Source organism: Sorex araneus, chromosome X, assembly GCF_027595985.1.
Source record: "Sorex araneus isolate mSorAra2 chromosome X, mSorAra2.pri, whole genome shotgun sequence".
Taxonomy (NCBI): Eukaryota; Metazoa; Chordata; class Mammalia; order Eulipotyphla; family Soricidae; genus Sorex; species Sorex araneus.
The window spans coordinates 106,020,716-106,042,075 of record NC_073313.1 but is presented as its reverse complement, the minus strand read 5'-3'; the positions used below and the strand labels follow the sequence as shown (position 1 = coordinate 106,042,075).

Below are 21,360 nucleotides of genomic sequence, written 5' to 3'. Positions count from 1 at the left end.
TTATGTAGTTAACTCAAGTTAACACCACTGGATGTCAAAAGAAAACCTGGCTGCCCACCTACGAGATTGTCAAACTTCTTCGTCAAGACCCTGAATGAATGGTTTGAGACTCTTCGTGTTCCTGGAGCGAGCAGATGCCATTGGGCTACACTATCACGTGACAGGGACAAATGGAGACATTACTGGTGCCCGCTCGAGCAAATCGATGAGTAATGGGATGACAAGTGATACAAGTGATGTTAGGTACCAGATCTATAAATCTCTGATTATGCCCATGTCCGTATTTATTTCCTTTTAAAACCAAACAAATACATGCTCCAAAACAACAAACAAAAGAGGTTAGCTGTAGAGGGATCCACTGTAGCAAGCTGCAATGAATTGTGTGGTGTAACTTTAAGATATACATGATATGGAGAACACATTTTAATGGCCATATTTAGTCTTTAACTATTTCCATGTGATTTTATGGTGTACTACTCTATCATACCATTATAAATTTGAAAAACTTCAAATTTTGGGCATTTATTTTGCAATTAAATGGAAACAATGGCAAATCAACATGTGATTAATGCAGTTCCTGTTCTAGATTCCCTAAAATTTATTTGATTTTTCTAAAGAAATAAAGGACGTACAGATTTAACAGCACTCAATAATTACTTTCTATGAAATCAGAGCAATCTTAGGAAACAAAATTTCAAGAAAATGAAATTAATATGTGAAAACTACAAATGGGACATAGTGCAACTTCTGCATGTATTTTTACCTGTCCAACCACATATATTCTTTTTTTTTTTTTTTTGGGTCACACCCGGCAATGCACAGGGGTCATTCCTGGCTCATGCACTCAGGAATTACCCCTGGCGGTGCTCAGGGGACCATATGGGATGCTGGGATTTGAACCTGGGTCGGCCGCGTGCAAGGCAAACGCCCTACCCGCTGTGCTATCACTCCAGCCCCAACCACATATATTCTTTCTTTCTAAATTAAGCCCAAAGTCTATTGCTATGTGTGTTTTACATATGCTCATTCCTTGAAATTTTTATTAATTTTCCTAAATGTGAGTAAGAGAAACTGATGTGTTGAGAAGAGATCCTAACCCTAATATTATTTTTTAATTTTTTTTAAATTGAATCGCTGTGTGATACAGTTACAGAGTTGCTCATGGTTGGGGTTCAGTAATACAATGTTCCAACACCCGTCCCTTCACCAGTGTATATTTCCCACCACCAGTGTCCCCAGTTTCCCTTCTGCCATTGTTCCCCCCTCAAACCCCAGATAGCTTTCTATGGCAGGTACTTTTCCTCTCTCTCCTCTCTCTCTCTAATTCTTTCCTTTTGCCTAACTCTAACATTCTGCTTAAAGATGAAAATAAGAGCATTTACATTTAGAAATATGACATGTCTGGTTAATTACTACCAAAATTGAAACTGCAATGTCATAATATTAATTCACACTTGATTATAAATGGCTCACGTTAGCACTATAGCACTGTAATGTCTCCATTGTGAGACTTGTTGTTACTGTTTTTGGCATATTGAATACACCACAGGTAGCTTGCCAGGCTCTGCCATGTGGATGGGATACTCTTGGTAGCTTGCCGGGTTCTCTGACAGGGATGGAGGAAACAAACCCTGCTCAGCCAAGGCAAATGCCCTACCCACTGTGCTATCGCTCCAGTCCACGGCTCACATTAACTTCACCAAAATGTGAAATACCCAAGTAGTTGTGTATGAATATATCAGCACTCTTCAGTGACTTCTGAATCATAACAAAAAGTGCATTATCTTAGTATACACATACAAAGAATTAAAAAACAAAGAATCAACTAGCTAAGAGTTCTAACCTTGAACATCTGGGAAGATCAGAGTTCACCAAAGCCCAAAGATCGATGTTAGCAGTATCAGACATCACACAGTACAAAATAAAATTACAAGTTAGAACTGGTTCACATTATAGCACAAATTAAATAATTAGCTTTGCCAGCATTTCTTTATACTACAGAGTAAACCATAGACAAACAGATTCATATAGAAATACAAGAATTCATATCTTTAAAAAAGAGCTTATTTTAGAAAATAAGCTGCTACTTTTCAAAAATCAAAAAAGGAAAACACCATGGAGACATATTACAACATTATTGCAGCTTTCTAAAAGTTAAAAACATCTCAGAGCATAAATTGGCAAGAGTATCATTTCACTGACAGCCTCCCATTTGTTTAACAAAGGAGTTTTCTGAAAATTTATTTTGATCTCTATCATCCCTTAGCAAAAACATGAAGTGCAAATTTCTTGATTTGTTCAGACAGTCCCAATGAGGCATAATTGACTTTAAAATCCCCATTAGACAAAAGAACAAAGATCATAGGTAATTAATTACAGAATTTAAAACATGACTACAGGGGACTGGAGCGATAGCACAGCAGGTAGGGCGTTTGCCTTGCATGCGGCCGACCTGGGTTCGATTCCCAGCATCCCATATAGTCCCTTGAGCACTGCCAGGAGAAATTCCTGAGTGCAGAGTCAGAAGTAACCCCTGTGCAGTTCTGGGTGTGACCCAAAAAGCAAAAAAGAAAAAAAAACACAAAAAACATGAGTAAACAATGACTATTACCAACAGTTCTAATGTTGGTCTGTTTTGAAAATTACTTATTTTTTCCCAAATTTTTTTAAAAAAACTTTTTCCGATATTTATTGAGAAACTTTATTCTGTGCACTTACTTGTAGTACGTTACTCAGAGACAAATGTCCAATATGTATTTGTTAACCACTGAACTTGAAAAGGGAATTGAATCATTCAAAAACTATCAGTGAAAAAGAGTGCTTTAAGATATTTCTACACCAGAAACCACCAAAAATGTCCTGTTTACTTTTATAGTTCTGTGAATACACACACATATTTCAGTCTATTAACTAGTAAAAGAAGAATCATTAAGTAAAAAGATAATTATACAAAATGATATCTCCTGGTTAATGTTAACTATGAATACAATTTCCCTTTATTACAGTTTTGCTATAATTTCTAAATAATGGGATTGGCAGAAAGCAAAAGTCTTGCTAGAGCACTGGATCCTAAGAATTAGAAGACCTAGTTTTAATTTCTGAGTCTACAATTATATATATGATATTTTAAGCAATTCAATCTCTAAGGTTTCCTCACTTAGAAAGCTTGATAGTCTCTTGCAAGAATTTTTTGGTTCATTCAGTTTTAAAAATATCTACCTGATAGTTTATCTGGGGCTAGAGTGATTGCACAGCAGTAGGGCATTCAACTTTCACACAGCCCACCCATGTTTGATTCCTCCGCCCCTCTCGGAGAGCCCGGCAAGCTACCGGGAGTATCACCCCCGCCCAGCAGAGCCTGGCAAGCTACCCGTGGCGTATTGGATATGCCAAAAACAGTAACAATAAGTCTCACAATGAGAGACGTTACTGGTGCCTGCTTGAGCAAATCGATGAGCAATGGGATGACAGTGACAGTGATAGTTAATCTGACATGTGCAAAATAAAACAAAGACCACAAAAGTTTGCAAAATTTAAACACTCCTCAAGAAGTTACAGTAGAAGTACATTATATGATGTAAAAGATGGCATATCATATTAATGTTAAACATTAACATTACTGCCTCTGATTAAAATATTTAAAACATTATATATTTTGAAATGCAAAAGGTAAAAAACTGGCTTATGTCTGTGTAAATGGTTTTGAATTCAGATATAGTAAACTTGCTCAAGACAACACATCTAGCAGAGTATGGCCATACAACTAGTTAAATCAGTTAGAATTCTGACCAAATTCAGAATTTGAGAAGACTTTTAAAAAAATTTATTGAATCACTGTGAGATAGTTACAAGCTTTCGTATTTGGGTTACAATCACACAATGATCAAACACTCATCCCTCTACCAGTGAACATTCCCCACTACGAATATCCCCATTATACCTCCCCCTTTCCCACCCTCCCCCTGCCTCCATGGCAGACAATATTCCCCATACTCTCTCTCTACTTTTGGTCATTATGGCTTGCAACACAGACACTGAGAAGTAATATGTTTGGCCCATTATCTACTTTCGGCATGCATCTCCCATCCTGACTGATTCCTCCAGCCATCATTTTCTTAGTGATCCCTTCCCTATTCCATCTGCCTTCTCCCCTCTGCTCATGAAGCAGGCTTTCAGCTATGGGGCAATCCTCTTGGCCCCTGTATCTACTGTTCTTGGGTGTCAGCCTCATGTGACGTTATTCTATACTCCACAAACGAGTGTAGTCCTTCTATGTCTGTCCATCTCTTCCTGACTCATTTCACTTAATATGATTCTCTCCATGTCTATCCAAATATAAACAAATTTCATGAATTCATCTCTCCTAAGAGCTGCACAGTATTCCACTGTGTAGATGTACCAAAGTTTCTTTAATCAGTCATGTGTTTTAGGGCACTTGGGTTGGTTCCAGATTTTGGCTATTGTGAACAGTGCTGCAATGAACATATAGGTACAGATGTCATTTCTACTGTGATAGAGAAAAGACTATTTTTAAAACTTTTGTGCTACACGTGGTGGTATTCAACGGTTACTCCTGACTCTGTCTTCAGGGATCACTCCTGCAGGACTCAGGGGAACACGTGTAGTGCTGAGTATTGAACCAGGGTCAGCTGTATTCAATCCAAGTGCCTTTACCCATGTACTATCTCTGTGGCCCTGAGTAAAGACATTATATATGTGTTTTATATAGTAAAAATAAAAGGGACTCCCAGAAACATGTATCACTAAAATATATAAAATTTTGGTCTGAGTAAATAACAAGAAGTTTTCGTGTCCTATCATAGCAAAATCTCTAAAAAGTATTATTTTAATGAGTTATTTGCCAAGACGGTTTTGTACATGAGGCTCTGAAACTTTTTGTTCTCAAATAACCTAACAGGGTTAAAGTGAAAAACAAAATGAAATATAAAACCTAAGGTCTCATATATAAGTGGTAATAAATAAAGATAAGTTGATGAATGAATTGATGTATTTTATATCCAATTTTGACTTAAGGTTTTAGTCTTTAATAGTTGCAAGAAAGAGAAATTGCAGCGACCAATAAGTATGCAATTTAGAGAACATCTTGTAAAAATAAAATGGTGTTCAATCATTTTTTTAAAGTAATGTGGCTACTTTCCTTTTTTCTTCTTTGAATATGTTCTAGTGCATCAGGAAAAAAGCAATCTCCTAGCTGAAAGTAATGTCTAGAAGTGATCAAGGCAGCAAGCAAATTTCTATGCAATTCAAACAAGGGAGGACTCAAAATTACTTCAAAGTATATCCTACTTTCTTTTTCTTGGGGATAGTAAAATAGCATGCACTTTTTGTAATTGTTTTAATGACACTCATTAGAAAAGATACAAGAAGTAGGGGTCGATAGGAGCTTTTGAGGTTAACAGAAAACAAGAAATTGGAGATAGGTTTCAATTTGCTTATGGCTGAACCTCATCTCCTAAAATGTTTGAAGCAGCTTTTCTGTGTCAATTATTTAAAACTAAACAAGAATTTAGATTATGCAACTAGTGTTGTGGAAACATATACGTTAACTTTAGAGAAGAAACAAAATTTAGACTGGGGAGTCTTAAGTGAGAATCCTAGCTATGACAGTAAGTCACAGTATGGCCTTGAGCAAGCATCTTAATATCTCATAACTCTTGACTTAATTTCAGACAGGCTGCTTTGAGTCCTCTTCTCAAGAAACCCTTGTTTTAGCAAAAAATCTTACAAAGTTAAGAGTTCCATTTTCCTTAATATCCAATTAAGCTCCTCATCTCCAATCCTTGATGTCTAAGCCACTTAAGCAAGATTATTGATAGGCAATTGGCCCCTTTTGCAAGAATCTTCCTATCAGTCATATCTACTTATAGTAATTTTATCATCCACTGACTCATTCTGCTACTTAGCTAGGAATCCTCACTTTTTCTTGTACACAGAGTTGAGCTCAATCTCTCTTTTTTTGCAATAGTTTCTTCTAAATTGCAATAGTCTTGAATAAAATCTGTCAAGCCAATTTAACAACTGTCTGGTGGATCTAATATTATTGACAAATATAAAATATAAAAATATAAATTATAGTCCCTCCTAGATCTATGGTTCTATGATATGGTATGAATAATATGAAATGATTCTATAGTAAGACTCTCCTAGAATCTATGGTTCTGAAAAATAATGGAATCATGAGGGAATAAAAAATCAAATTAGATAGAAGTAGAAGCTTTTTACGAGTCTGGGAAATTTAATTTAAATTCCCAAGAAAACATTTTTACTGTCATTCACTATAGGAGAACATTGGGTTTGTCCTTTCAGCCTTGCCGCAGGGAATTTAGTTTACCTTAAAGTAATATCCTTTCTGTATGGACACAGGAAGACATTTAATATTATGCTTTGTAACTTGGGAGCTGACTGACTCCGATAATATTTACTACCGATCATCTGCTTTCTCCACTCAGTTGCCCTTAGTTCCTAGCACCCCAAAAGCAGGGTCCTGACGAGGGAAAGAATGGACCCAGGGCAAGCTGTGAGCTACCCTGGCATCAAAATGGTCCAGGCCAAAGCACCACAATACTAAACTATAAGTTCAGAGCATGGTCATAGACAAATGCTGTCATGATCCAAAAGTAACAATGAGACTAGGACCGTTCTGGGGTTAGGAAGACTAACCTGGCCTGAGGACTGCGGTCTAGAAAATATAGTGAGATGTCCTCAAAAAGAACCAAACTTTAAGTTTGATACATCTCTTACTGTGCTCATACAGAATGATATTGCTAGAAATATTTGAAGTAGATTTACTACAACTATTTAAGTGGATTACTAGCTGAGGAAGGAAGAAAGGGACACACCCTGACACACCCTTGTATGGAACAGTGCCCTTGAGTGGATCTCCTAGTAATCTGGAGTAATCTCCTTAGATGAGATTTTTGTTAATCTCCTGGAGGAGTGGTCTTACCCCTCTTTGTTTATTTGTTAATGTCAACCAAACTTTGTGTCACCACCCTATGTGATTGCTATATAAATTAAGACTATGGGGGAAGAGAAGGAGACAGCAGAGACAGAAGAAGAGGCAGCAGGATACAGGCAGAGGCAAGACAGAAAGAGAGAGGCAAGACACAGAAGCAGAAGTAAGACAGAAGCAAGGAGAAGAGACAAGCGGAGGGAAGATACTGAAGCAAGAGAGAAGACACAGAAGCAGAGACAGAGAGAGGTCGGAAGAGACTAGAGACTACAGAGACAGAGACAGAGATAGAGAGACAGACAGAAGAGAGCACAGTGGCACACACAGAAGCAGAGCATGAGGAGCCATCCTGTTTCTGTCCATACACAGTGGCTCAAGAGCACCGAACGCCAGCGGCGTGCGCGCTTGAAAGAAATCCACCCCGAGAGCCTGAGAACAACAACACGACACATCATCACATCATTGCACCCTCACATGCGTGTGCCTTTGTAATTTTTTACAATTCACAATAATCAGAAATTAGGAATTATAATTTCCCCTTTTTTCTCATAAAATTTTAAGGAGTGTTTATCCTAAGTAATAATAATAATAAAGTAATGATAATATTATATTAATAAGTAATAAAAACATTAATATATTTGTTGCCCTCTTATTTTTTATTAAGCAAACATTTTCACTATAGATCAATAATTTTTCACTGGGAAACTCTTCACAATCACCCTTTGGAGAGTTAATATGTATATGACTAAACTAAGATTAAGAGGGTTCCAATATGAAAAGGTAGAACTTAGGTTTTTTTTTTTAACTCTGTGCTGCTTTAGTCCCATTTTCTAACAGTAGAATTTCGAATTTTGTGATAACCCAAAATGTGGCTAATAATCATCACCATGATTATTAGAAATCAGAATATGAACAATCATTTTTTCTTTTGTTTTATGGCTATAAAAATGGTACTCAAGGCTTACTCCTTGTTCTGTGCTCAGGAATGATTTGGGCTATGGGTGCTGTTAATTGATGCCGGGTCAGGGTCATGAAGGCAAAAGTACCTACGACTGTACTATCATTTCAGCCCCAAGAACAATCAATTCTATGAGCAATTCATTTTTATTTTTTTTCTTTTTAATTTTTTTTTCCTTTTTAAAAATTTATTTTTTAATTAGTAAATCATCGTGAGGGTAAAATTACAGAGTTACACATTTTCGTGCTTGTGTTTTCTCATATAATGTTTCAGAGCCCATCCGTCCCCCAGTGTCCATTCTCCACCAACAATGAACCCAGTATCTCTCCCATCCCCCACCACACTTCTGTGGCAGGATATTCCCTTTTGTTCTCTTTATCCTTTTGGGTGTTATGGTTTGCAATAGGCGTATTGAGTGGCCATCGTGTTCACAATAATCAGAAATTAGGAATTGTTCAGTCTCTAGTCTACTTTCAGCACGCATCTCACTTCCTGCTCGAGATCTCCAACCACATTTTACTTGGTGTTCCCTTCTCTATCTGAACTGACTTTTAACCCAGCATGTGAGGCCAGCTTTCAAGCCATGGAGTCAACCTCCTGGTCCTTATTTCTACTATTCTTGGGTATTAGTCTCCTACTCTGTTATTTTATCTTCCACAGATGAGTGCAATCTTGCTATGTCTGTCTCTCTCTTTCTGACTCATTTCACTTAGCAGGATACTTTCCAGGTTGAACCACTTATATGCAAAGTTCATGACTTCATCTTTTCTAATAGCTGCATAGTATTCCATTGTATAGATGTACCAAATTTTCTCTAAGCAGTCATCTGTTCTCGGGCACTTGGGTTTTTTCCAGATTCTGGCTATTGTAAACAGTGCTGCGATGAACATATAAGTGAAGAGCAATTCATTTTTAAACTCCATTTCAATTTTTGATTTATGAAGATACTGAGAAACCACAAACATTCATAAGGTGTGTGTTCTTCTAAAGTAGTTTTGAAACAAAATGTCATATGCTGGTATATTTCAAACTAATGTTGAACAGTTAACTCCATTACTAGTAATAATAATAATAGGGTCAAATATGTATCATAGTAATAAAACACTTGTTTTGCAAGTGTGAGGCCTTAAGTTTGATCCCTTGGACCACCAAAAATGAATAACCATCTACCGATTAAAATATAAAAGCAATAGTAGTCTGGTTTTATTGAACTATTGCATGCCTAATCAAGCAAAATATTTGTGCTAATTTTTTACATTGCATGCAAGAAGATTAACATAGCTGAAGAAATTTTCACTGGTTGTCTTCAAAAGTAAACCAAGGTGAAAATTTAACATATTTTTTTGCCTCTTGGGTCACACCTGGCGATGCATACGAGTTACTCATGGCTCTGTACTCAGTCCAGGGGACCATATGGGATGCTGGGAATCTGAACCCGGGTCGGCCGTGTGCAAGGCAAACACCCTACCCGCTGTGCTATTACTCCAGCCCCAAAATTTAATAATTTTTATAAACAGCCAGATAAAATAAATTTGGTTTTGAAAAAAATGATTCTCTGAATATAGAACATGATACTATTGATTCACACTTTAGAGAATATCTTATTAAAATTATCACATAACTTAGGATTTTATTGCAATTTTAATAAAAAATTTCATTATTAACATTTAGAAACTGAATCAGACTCTTAAAATATAAAATAACTTAAAAACTTTTTCTATCTCTTTTTATTTTTTCTATCTCTTTTTAAATCAATGACGCCAAAGTTTTCTATTATCAGAAACATAAAAATCAAATATGAAGTATAAAAATGTTGTTAATCACCAGTGATTGGAATCAGCAACATTAATCTTGGCTAAAATATGACTGTCTCCAAACTTAGTAAAATGAAACGAGAGCACAGACACAAAATAAAAAGTGAACGTGGATGCAGAATTCAGACTTCTCGAGTAGTAAATACAAGACAACTGAGATATATAGATGAAGCTGGTAACAAAAGGTCACTAATCAATTTAATCGTGTTGTGATATTGAAGACACATTTGATTATCTACTTGCTAGCGAAAAATTTTTATTGTGTTTAGTAATATTTCCTGATCATGTGACAGAACCACAACAACACTTTTGGTATGAACCACAAGTGTCTATTGGGTGATCACTAATAAGATTTCTCTGAGGACATGCTGAGAATCTCACACTTAAAATTCAAATGCATTTTGCTGCCAGGTTATCAGTATAGCTAGCTTTACATTTAATAAAAAGACTAACAAATTCACTCTTTATATACTGGCCTGCTTAGTTCAACTTTAAGTAAATTATGAAAGGTATTACTGAACAGAATTATTAGATGCTATGGAAATCGATGGAGTTGGGTATTGATGAAACAATTTATTTGGCCTGCTCTTAGATTACATTCTAAGGTCTAATAATCTGCCAGAAAAACAAAAAGGATGAATAAGTAGACTACATACATACCTGGTCTCCCAGGATGACCTTGGGGACCCGGACTGCCTTTTGGGCCTTCCAGAGCTGGACCTGGAGAACCAGGAGGGCCTGGGGGACCTTGTAAACCAGGGAAACCATGAAAGCCTGGTTCACCCTTTGGGCCTGGAAGGCCAGGATTTCCAGGTATGCCAGGTAATCCTCCATCACCCTTTTGACCTATAAAAGCAAAGTGATATTAGAAAACATTTTAAATTACATGAATATTTTGCAAACTGATAAGGCTAAACATATTCACTTATTTATTTCTTGAGGCTTTAAGAAATATTTATTGAATGGACAGGTGCTTAATTATTTTATAATTTATCGTTCAATATATTCAATTTTTTTACTTAATAAAGAATATATGGGATTGATTTAGCTTATTGATTTAATAAATAAATCAACACATCTGTCAAGCATTTCTCAATCAAATACTTGAATATACTTTCTTTCACACAAAGAAATTTGTTAAGTCCTATTTTTGACATTTTCTTCCTGTGTTTTTCATTGCATCTCTATATAATCTTCAGTAGTTTATATAAATACAATAATTTGTATTTCTTAAAAGTTTTGTAGAAATATTTTACATAATGTTTACATGTTTCACAGCTTTCTAAATAAAAAAAATAATGAGTTATATTGCTTTGGCTATTAAAATACAAAGGGAACACCTAGTTTTCTTTTTTTAATTTTTAATTGAATCAACAAGATAGAGCATTGCAAACTTGATTATGTTTGTGTTTCAGTCATACAATGTTCCAACACCCATCCCTTCACCAGTGTAATTTTCCAGCACCAGTGTCCCCAGTTTTCCTCCCACCCCGTCAAGCCACCCCCCATCCCAGCCTGCCTCTATGGCAGTCTCCTCTCTCCTCTCTCTCTCTTTTTCTTTCTCTCTCTCATTTTAGGCATATGGATTGCAATACAGATGGTGAAAGGTTATCATCTATATCCCTTTACCTGCTTTCAAATTTAGTTATTGATCAGAGTGATAGTTTCCAGAAGAGATTTGAATGGCCAGAAGGCACATGAAAAAATGCTCTACATCACTAATTATCAGTCAGATGCAAATCAAAACAACAATGATATATCATCTCATGCCCAGTGACTGGCATAAATACAAATGAACAGAACAACCAGGGCTGGTGTGGATTCAGAAAGAAAGGGACACCCATTTATTGCTGGTGGGAATGCAGACTTGGTCCAGCCTTTTTGGTAAACAATATGGACATTCCTCAAGAAACTAGAAATTGAGCTCTTATTTGACCCAGCAATACCACTTCAGGGAAGATACCCTGAGAGTTCAAAGACACAGAGCAGAAACACCATCTGCATCTATGTTCACTGAGCACCATTTACAATAGCCAGAATCTAGAAACAATCTGAGTTGCCTAGAACAGATGTATGGATAAAGAAAGTACTGTAGAAAAGCGCCCCCCGCGTCCCGTGCCCGCCTGCGGCAGCGGGACAGCTCAGAGCACCCCCTCCCCGCCGGGCAGGTCCCAGTCATTCGCCCACCGCGCCTGATCCCGCCCTCCCGTGTCCGACAGGTATATTGGCTCTTCCCCTTGGAGACCCTGTGCCACCTGGAAAAGCGCCCCCCGCGTCCCGTGCCCGCCTGCGGCAGCGGGACAGCTCGGAGCACCCCCTCCCCGCCGGGCAGGTCCCAGTCATTCGCCCACCGCGCCTGATCCCGCCCTCCCGTGTCCGACAGGTATATTGGCTCTTCCCCTTGGAGACCCTGTGCCACCTGGAAAAGCGCCCCCCGCGTCCCGTGCCCGCCTGCGGCAGCGGGACAGCTCGGAGCACCCCCTCCCCGCCGGGCAGGTCCCAGTCATTCGCCCACCGCGCCTGATCCCGCCCTCCCGTGTCCGACAGGTATATTGGCTCTTCCCCTTGGAGACCCTGTGCCACCTGGAAAAGCGCCCCCCGCGTCCCGTGCCCGCCTGCGGCAGCGGGACAGCTCGGAGCACCCCCTCCCCGCCGGGCAGGTCCCAGTCATTCGCCCACCGCGCCTGATCCCGCCCTCCCGTGTCCGACAGGTATATTGGCTCTTCCCCTTGGAGACCCTGTGCCACCTGGAAAAGCGCCCCCCGCGTCCCGTGCCCGCCTGCGGCAGCGGGACAGCTCGGAGCACCCCCTCCCCGCCGGGCAGGTCCCAGTCATTCGCCCACCGCGCCTGATCCCGCCCTCCCGTGTCCGACAGGTATATTGGCTCTTCCCCTTGGAGACCCTGTGCCACCTGGAAAAGCGCCCCCCGCGTCCCGTGCCCGCCTGCGGCAGCGGGACAGCTCGGAGCACCCCCTCCCCGCCGGGCAGGTCCCAGTCATTCGCCCACCGCGCCTGATCCCGCCCTCCCGTGTCCGACAGGTATATTGGCTCTTCCCCTTGGAGACCCTGTGCCACCTGGAAAAGCGCCCCCCGCGTCCCGTGCCCGCCTGCGGCAGCGGGACAGCTCGGAGCACCCCCTCCCCGCCGGGCAGGTCCCAGTCATTCGCCCACCGCGCCTGATCCCGCCCTCCCGTGTCCGACAGGTATATTGGCTCTTCCCCTTGGAGACCCTGTGCCACCTGGAAAAGCGCCCCCCGCGTCCCGTGCCCGCCTGCGGCAGCGGGACAGCTCGGAGCACCCCCTCCCCGCCGGGCAGGTCCCAGTCATTCGCCCACCGCGCCTGATCCCGCCCTCCCGTGTCCGACAGGTATATTGGCTCTTCCCCTTGGAGACCCTGTGCCACCTGGAAAAGCGCCCCCCGCGTCCCGTGCCCGCCTGCGGCAGCGGGACAGCTCGGAGCACCCCCTCCCCGCCGGGCAGGTCCCAGTCATTCGCCCACCGCGCCTGATCCCGCCCTCCCGTGTCCGACAGGTATATTGGCTCTTCCCCTTGGAGACCCTGTGCCACCTGGAAAAGCGCCCCCCGCGTCCCGTGCCCGCCTGCGGCAGCGGGACAGCTCGGAGCACCCCCTCCCCGCCGGGCAGGTCCCAGTCATTCGCCCACCGCGCCTGATCCCGCCCTCCCGTGTCCGAACAGGTTAGGGCGTGTCCTGTCATTTGGGGGCGTGGCCTTAAAAGTGGGCGTGGCCTGTTTCCGGAGCGGCGGCCGCTAACGCGGCCGCAGATATTTTTCCTACCATTCCACACATTGTCCTTTGGCTACAATTGATTGAACCCATTTCTCCAAAGAACTCCCTCATTATCTTAGTTACTATATGTTGATACTCAACTAACCTAGCCTATCCTAACTTCACAAAAACTGTCAATGAACACATCAACTTGCACAGAAAAGTACTTTGTCAAAAGAGCATAACCAAAAATCTTTACTCGAGGTTCCTCCCAAGTTAACGAGAGCTCCAGATAGTAAAGCCCATAACAACATGAAGAAACTGAGAAAATCCCCACCACTAGGAGAGAGCCAAGAAAATATCTCACTAACCTCAGCAGCGACCTCCCAGAAATACACCCTCCTCTCAGATAGAGAATTCAGAGAGGAAATTGTGAGGATGATTCATGAACTCAACACAACTATGGAACGAACATCCAATAAATTAAGGGAGGATATGGATGCCGCGTTGGAACGCTCCACCAAGATCATCCAGGAAGAAATGAGAGCAGAAATTTCAAAGCTACGAACAGAAGTCACACAACTAAAAGAATCAGTAGATGAAATGAAAAACTCCGTAGGAGCCCTCAATAGTAGAATGACTACAGCCGAAGACAGAATCAGTGAGCTTGAAGATGAGCTGCACAAAGCATATAGACAACAGCAAATAATGGCAAAAGACCTCAAAATGGCTCTAGAGCGAGTTAGAGTCCTAGGGGACGACCTCAGGAGAAACAACATAAGAATCATGGGAGTGCCGGAACCACACGGAACCAATCCCAATGAAAAAAACACCATTAAAGACATCATTGCTAAAAAATTCCCAGAGCTAGAGAATGTGGACATCCAGATACAAGGAGTCCGAAGGGTGCCAGCTAAAAGGGACCCAAATAGAAAATCCCCAAGGCATATCATAGTCACAATGATGGATGCCGTGGATAGAGACACAATACTGCAAGCAGCAAGATCAAAGAAGGAGATCATATACAAAGGTGCACCCCTTAGATTCACAGCAGACCTATCAGAAGAAACCCTCCAAGCCCGAAGACAATGGTGGGATATAGTGAAAAAACTTCATGAAATGAATGCCTCACCAAGAATACTCTACCCGGCTAAACTCTCAGTTAAACTTGAAGGAACCATACATTATTTCATGGACAAGCAACAGCTCAGGAACTTCATAGACTCAAGACCAAATTTAAAAGAAGGACTCAAAGGGCTAGTATAAGACAAGGAAAAAGACCTATAAGAACAACAAACCCTACAGAAAAATGGCACAAAAACCAATGACAATAATCTCTCTTAATGTTAACGGGCTAAATGCACCAATCAAGAGGCATAGAGTGGCAAAATGGATTCGGAAACTAAACCCAACCTTCTGCTGCCTACAAGAAACACATCTGAATAGCCGGAACAAACACAGACTAAAAATCAAAGGATGGAAAACAATCCTGCAAGCAAACAGCCCCCTCAAAAAAAAGCAGGGGTGGCCATACTAGTATCCGATAGCATTGATTTCAGGCTGAAAAAGATCAGAAGAGACAGCAAAGGTCATTTTATATTCATCAAGGGATATGTGCAACAGGAAGAAATCACACTCCTAAATGTATACGCACCTAATGAACGACCAGCGAAATACTTAAAAGAACTCCTAACAGAATTTAAGGAGGACATAACTAGCACCACGATAGTAGTTGGAGATTTCAACACTGCCTTATCACCTCTGGATAGATCGACAAGAACAACACTCAGCAAGGAAACGATGGCCCTGAAGGAAGAAATGGAGGAGACAGGGCTAATAGACCTATACAGGGCTATATACCCCCAAAAGAAAGAATACACATTCTTTTCCAGTGCACATGGAACATTTTCCAAAATAGACCATGTTCTGGGCCACAAGTTATTCCTTAATAGAATTGGAAAGATAGAAATTGTATCAACTATCTTTTCAGACCATGATGCACTGAAGATGGAAGTTAATCATTCACAGACTCGGAGAACCAAATCAAACACTTGGAAATTAAACAACTCACTATTGAACAATGAGTGGGTCACGGAGGAAATCAAGAAAGAAATTAAGAGATACCTCGAAACAAATGAGAATGAAGACACAAGCTACCAGAACCTATGGGACGCAGCTAAAGCTGTGTTAAGGGGAAAATTTATAGCTCTGCAAGCCTTCCTCAGAAAGGAAGAAAGGGCCTATATAGATAGTTTGACTTCGCAGCTCAAGATCTTAGAAGAGGACCAGCAAAAGGAACCCAAACCAGATCGAAGGAAAGAAATAATAAAACTTAGAGCAGAAATTAACGATATGGAAACCCGAAAAACAATCCATAAGATCAATGAAACAAAGAGCTGGTTCTTCGAGAAAATAAACAAGATTGATAAACCGCTAGCAAGACTCACAAAGAAAGAAAGAGAGAAAACCCTAATAAACCGAATCAGAAATGAAAAGGGGGACATCACAACAGAAACCAAGGAGATTCAAAGGATCATCAGAGACTACTTTGAAAGTCTGTATGCCACAAAACAAGAGAACCTAAAAGAAATGGATGAATTCCTTGACTCCTACAACCTCCCAAGACTGAGCCAAGAAGACGTGAAATACCTGAATAGGCCCATAAATATCAAGGAAATCGAAACGGTAATCAAAAGTCTCCCCAAAAACAAAAGCCCAGGTCCAGACGGATTCACTGGCGAATTCTTCCAAACATTCAAAGAAGACTTGTTGCCAGTTCTCCTTAAGCTTTTCCAGGAAATCGAAAAGACAGGAACCCTTCCAAACAGTTTCTATGAGGCACATATCTCCCTAATACCAAAAGCAAACAAAGACACCACTAACAAAGAAAACTATAGACCAATATCCTTGATGAATACCGATGCGAAGATTCTCAACAAAATACTAGCAAATAGAATCCAACAACTCATCAAAAAGATCATACACCATGACCAAGTGGGATTCATCCCAGGGATGCAAGGTTGGTTTAACATTCGGAAATCAATCAACATAATCCATCACATCAACAAAAGTAAAGATAAAAACCATATGATCATATCCATAGATGCAGAAAAAGCATTTGACAAGATCCAACACCCATTCATGATAAAAACTCTCACCAAAATGGGTTTTGGAGGAACTTTTCTCAAGATAGTCAAAGCCATCTACCATGAACCTATGGCGAGCATTATCATCAATGGAGAAAAACTAAGGGCTTTTCCTCTGAGATCGGGGACAAGACAAGGATGTCCACTCTCACCACTTCTCTTTAATATAGTACTGGAAGTATTAGCAATAGCCATCAGGCAAGAAAAAGATATTAAGGGGATTCAGATCGGAAAGGAAGAAATCAAGCTCTCACTATTCGCAGACGATATGATACTATACCTAGAGAAACCTAAAAGCTCTAGTAAGAAACTCTTAGAAACAATTGACCTATACAGTAAAGTCGCAGGCTATAAAATCAATACCCAAAAATCCATGGCCTTCCTATATGCAAACAATGAGACAGAGGAAAGGGACATGAAAAAAGCAATCCCATTCACAATTGTGCCCAAGAAAATCAAATACCTTGGAATCAGCTTAACTAAAGAAGTAAAGGACCTCTACAAAGAAAACTATAAAACGCTACTTCATGAAATAAAAGAGGACATGAGGAAATGGAAAAATATCCCCTGCTCATGGATAGGGAGAATCAACATTGTCAAAATGGCAATACTCCCCAAAGCATTATACAGATTTAACGCGATCCCTATGGGGATACCCATGGCATTCTTCAAAGAAGCGGAGCAAGCAATCCTGAAATTTATATGGAACAATAAACGCCCACGGATAGCTAAAACAATTCTTGGGAAAAAGATGATGGGAGGCATCACCCTTCCCAACCTTAAACTCTACTACAAAGCGGTAACAATTAAAACAGCATGGTACTGGAACAAAAGCAGAACTGCAGACCAATGGAACAGGGTGGAATATCCCCACACACAACCTCAAAGGTATGATCATCTAATCTTTGATAAAGGTGCAAGAGATGTGAAGTGGAGCAAGGAAAGTCTCTTTAACAAATGGTGCTGGCACAACTGGACAACCACATGCAAAAAAATGGGCTTAGAACTCGATCTGTCACCATGCACAAAAGTCAGATCAAAATGGATTAAAGACCTCAACATCAGACCACAAACCATAAGGTACATTGAAGACAAGGTAGGCAAAACCCTCCAGGATATTGAAGATAAAGGTATCTTCAAAGATGACACGGAACTAAGCAATCTAGTAAAAACAGAGATCAACAAATGGGACTACATTAAACTAAAAAGCTTCTGCACAGCAAAAGAAACAGCGACCAGAATACAAAGACTATCTACAGAATGGGAAAGGATATTTACACAATACACATCAGATAAGGGGTTGATATCAAGGGTATATAAAGCACTGGTTGAACTCTACAAGAAGAAAACATCCAACCCCATCAAAAAATGGGGCGAAGAAATGAACAGAAACTTTACCAAGGAAGAGATACGAATGGCCAAAAGACACATGAAAAAGTGCTCTACATCACTAATCATCAGAGAGATGCAGATCAAAACAACTTTGAGATACCACCTCACACCACAGAGGCTAGCACACATCCAAAAGAACAAAAGCAACCGCTGTTGGAGAGGATGTGGGGAGAAAGGGACCCTTCTACACTGCTGGTGGGAATGCCGGCTAGTTCAGCCCTTTTGGAAAACAATATGGACAATTCTCAAAAAACTTGAGGTTGAGCTCCCATTTGACCCAGCAATACCACTGCTGGGAATATATCCCAGAAAAGCCAAAAAGTATAGTCGAAGTGACATATGCACTTATATGTTCACCGCAGCACTGTTTACAATAGGCAGAATCTGGAAAAAACCCGAGTGCCCTAGAACAGATGACTGGTTGAAGAAACTCTGGTACATATATACAATGGAATACTATGCAGCTGTTAGAAAAAATGAGGTCATGACGTTTGCATATAAGTGGATCTACATGGAAAGTATCATGCTAAGTGAAATGAGTCAGAAAGAGAGAGACAGACATAGAAAGATTGCACTCATCTGTGGAATATAGAATAATAGACTATAAGACGAACACCCAAGAATAGTAGAAATAAGTACCAGGAGGTTGTCACCATGGCTTGGAGGCTGTTCTCTCATCCTGGGCAACTCAGAGAAGGGAACAGCAAGTAAAATGTGGTTGTTGGTCATGTGGGGGAAAGATGATGCGGGCCAAATATAGACTAGAGACTGAACGCAATGGCCACTCAACACCTTTATTGCAAACCACAACACCTAATCAGAGAGAGAGAACAAAAGGGAATACCCTGCCATAGTGGCAGTGTGGGGTGGGGGGAGACGGGACTGGGAAGGGGGGGTGGGATGTTGGGTTTACTGGTGGTGGAGAATGGGCACTGGTGAAGGGATGGGTTATCAAACTTTGTAAGGGAGAAACATGAGCACAAAAATGTATAAATCTGTAACTGTACCCTCACGTTGACTCACTAATTAAAAATAAACTATAAAAAATAAAAAATAAAAATAAAAAAAAAAAGAAAGTACTGTATATCTACACGATGAAATACTATACAGCTGTTAGGAAGAATGAGGTCATGAAATTTGTCTATAAATGAATAAACTTGGAGAGTATCAGGCTGAGTGAAGGGAGTCAGAAGGAAAGGGACAGATATAGAATGAATGCATTTATTTGTGGGATATAAAAATCACAACACTGAGTTATCATTCATACCACAGAGACTGGCTCACATCCAAAAGAACTAAAGCAACCGGTGTTGGCACGGATGCGGGGAGGAGGACTCTCCTTTATTGCTGGTGGGAATGCTGACTGGTTCAGCCCTTTTGGAAAACAGTATGGATGCTTCCCGAAAAAATTCGAAATTGAGCTCTCCTTTAACCCATCAATACCACTTTTGGGAATATATCCCAGAGATGCAAAAATGTATAGTAGAAATTAATCTGCACTTATATGTTCATTGCAGCACTGTCTACAATAGCCAGAATCTGGAAAAAACCCAAGTGCCTGAGAACAGATGACTGGTTAAAGAAACTTTGGTACATCTACACGATGGAATACTATGCAGCTGTTAGAAAAGATGAAGTCATGAAATTTGCATATAGGTGAATCAACATGGAAAGTATCCTATTAAGTGATGTTAAATGAGTCAGAAAGAGAGGGACAGGCATAGAAAGATTGAACTCATTTGTGGAACATAAAGTAACAGAATGGTAGACTAACACACAAAAATAGTAGAGATAAGGACCAGGAGGATTACTCCACAGTTTAGAAGTCGGCCTCAAATGCTGGGGGAAAAGCAGCTAAGATAGAGAAGGGACCAGCAAGTAAAAGGTGCTAGAAGGGCCCCTTCGGGATGGGAAATGTGGCTGAAAGTAGACTATACACCAAACATGATGGCCACTTACTACCTTCAATAGTTACCGCATGTTCCTGAAGACCAATTTATATAGGACTCAGAATCATAATCTAGAAAATCTCTTTTCAATGGGATGAGAGTGACAATGTCATTCATAGAGCAGGTTCTTTTATTAACATTTTTGTTGGCCCTATAGGGAGGGAAATGTTTTTTATATAAAATAATCTAAACCTTTTTTGAGATCTAACACTTCACTCAGTTTTGCTTTCTATCCTTATTATTTCAATACCATTTATATAGCCAATGAATAGACAGCTGTGTGTAAATTTCTTTAAGGATGCATTTGTATTAATGTAAAGAATAAAAACTGCTAAATGATGAATGTTTTAAGATACAACTCTAGCTTGGATTGTATTATAATAAATGACAGATGCTTCGAATAAGTATACTAGAGATTATTCTCTTTAAATGGGTTAAACTAACAAATTCTAAGAAAGCTTACCAGAGAGTCCTGGAAGTCCAGGTGGTCCTGGGATTCCAAATCCTGGTTGACCTGTCAGAACATTAACCAAGATCCTCAAATAAATAATAATTAAAACGAAGGAAAATAAATTGAAAATGTTAAGTGTTATAAGGTATGTTATGAACATGCAAATTTTTCAATATATAATACAAATATAAATGAAAGAACTATGTAAATGTATATATTATGTGGTAATACACCTCATATAATTAGCATAGTAAGTACATTATTTCTAAGATTAAAAAAAACTGTGTAAGTCTTTTCATGGTTTCTACTACCTTGATTTTTCTCAATCAGTTTTATTGGGGTTCTCATTGTATACAACAGTGTTAATAATGTTTTTTTATTTATTATACTTATAAGCTTCATATACAATATCAGAGAACCCATATCCTTCTACTACTGTCCTTTCTCTGTTCCCTCTTTTGGCAGCCTCAGGTCTCTGTTCTGTTGGGAATATCTCAAGATTTGATTCCATAGGTAATTGTCTAGTCTATTACATTTGCTAACTTTTTTATATTAAAAGCTGGATAAGGAAGGACAAGGAATTTTTCCATAAAAGGAAGAAATTTTGATGTATTGTACACGAGGTAATATTGGAAAAATTAATTAGAAAGGGAAATGTGTGTAGAAACAAAAAATGCAGTACCTGGTTCACCTTTCTGTCCAGCTGGCCCAGGAATACCATCTTGACCAGGAAGGCCTTTTTCACCTACAGGCCCTGGCTGCCCAGGATGACCTCTCCCACCTAAAGAACACAGTAAAGCAGGATATATCTATCTTCCAAATTCTCCCTTCCTTTCATATTTCCTGTTATTTTCAAAGTAGCTTAAATAGTTTTATTTACAAGATACACAATGCTTCTGAGACATAGCTTAAAATCATGAAATCTGGAGAAAAAAGCAGAAAAGAAGAAA

The 21,360-nt window shown here is 40.0% G+C and overlaps 1 protein-coding gene across 2 annotated transcripts in view; it reads right to left on the bottom strand.

Moving 5' to 3' along the window:
- COL4A5 (collagen type IV alpha 5 chain) overlaps nt 1-21,360 on the bottom strand; it is a 245,474-nt gene that overhangs the window by 36,801 nt on the left and 187,313 nt on the right. The window contains exons 39-41 of one of the 2 annotated variants that reach the window (XM_055121721.1): nt 21,093-21,191; nt 20,423-20,473; nt 10,397-10,591 (exon numbers count right to left, since the gene is read on the bottom strand). In XM_055121721.1, the coding sequence (XP_054977696.1) occupies nt 10,397-10,591; nt 20,423-20,473; nt 21,093-21,191 (345 nt within the window). The remainder of the gene's footprint in view (nt 1-10,396; nt 10,592-20,422; nt 20,474-21,092; nt 21,192-21,360) is intronic. The other variant, XM_055121720.1, reaches the window with a different exon arrangement.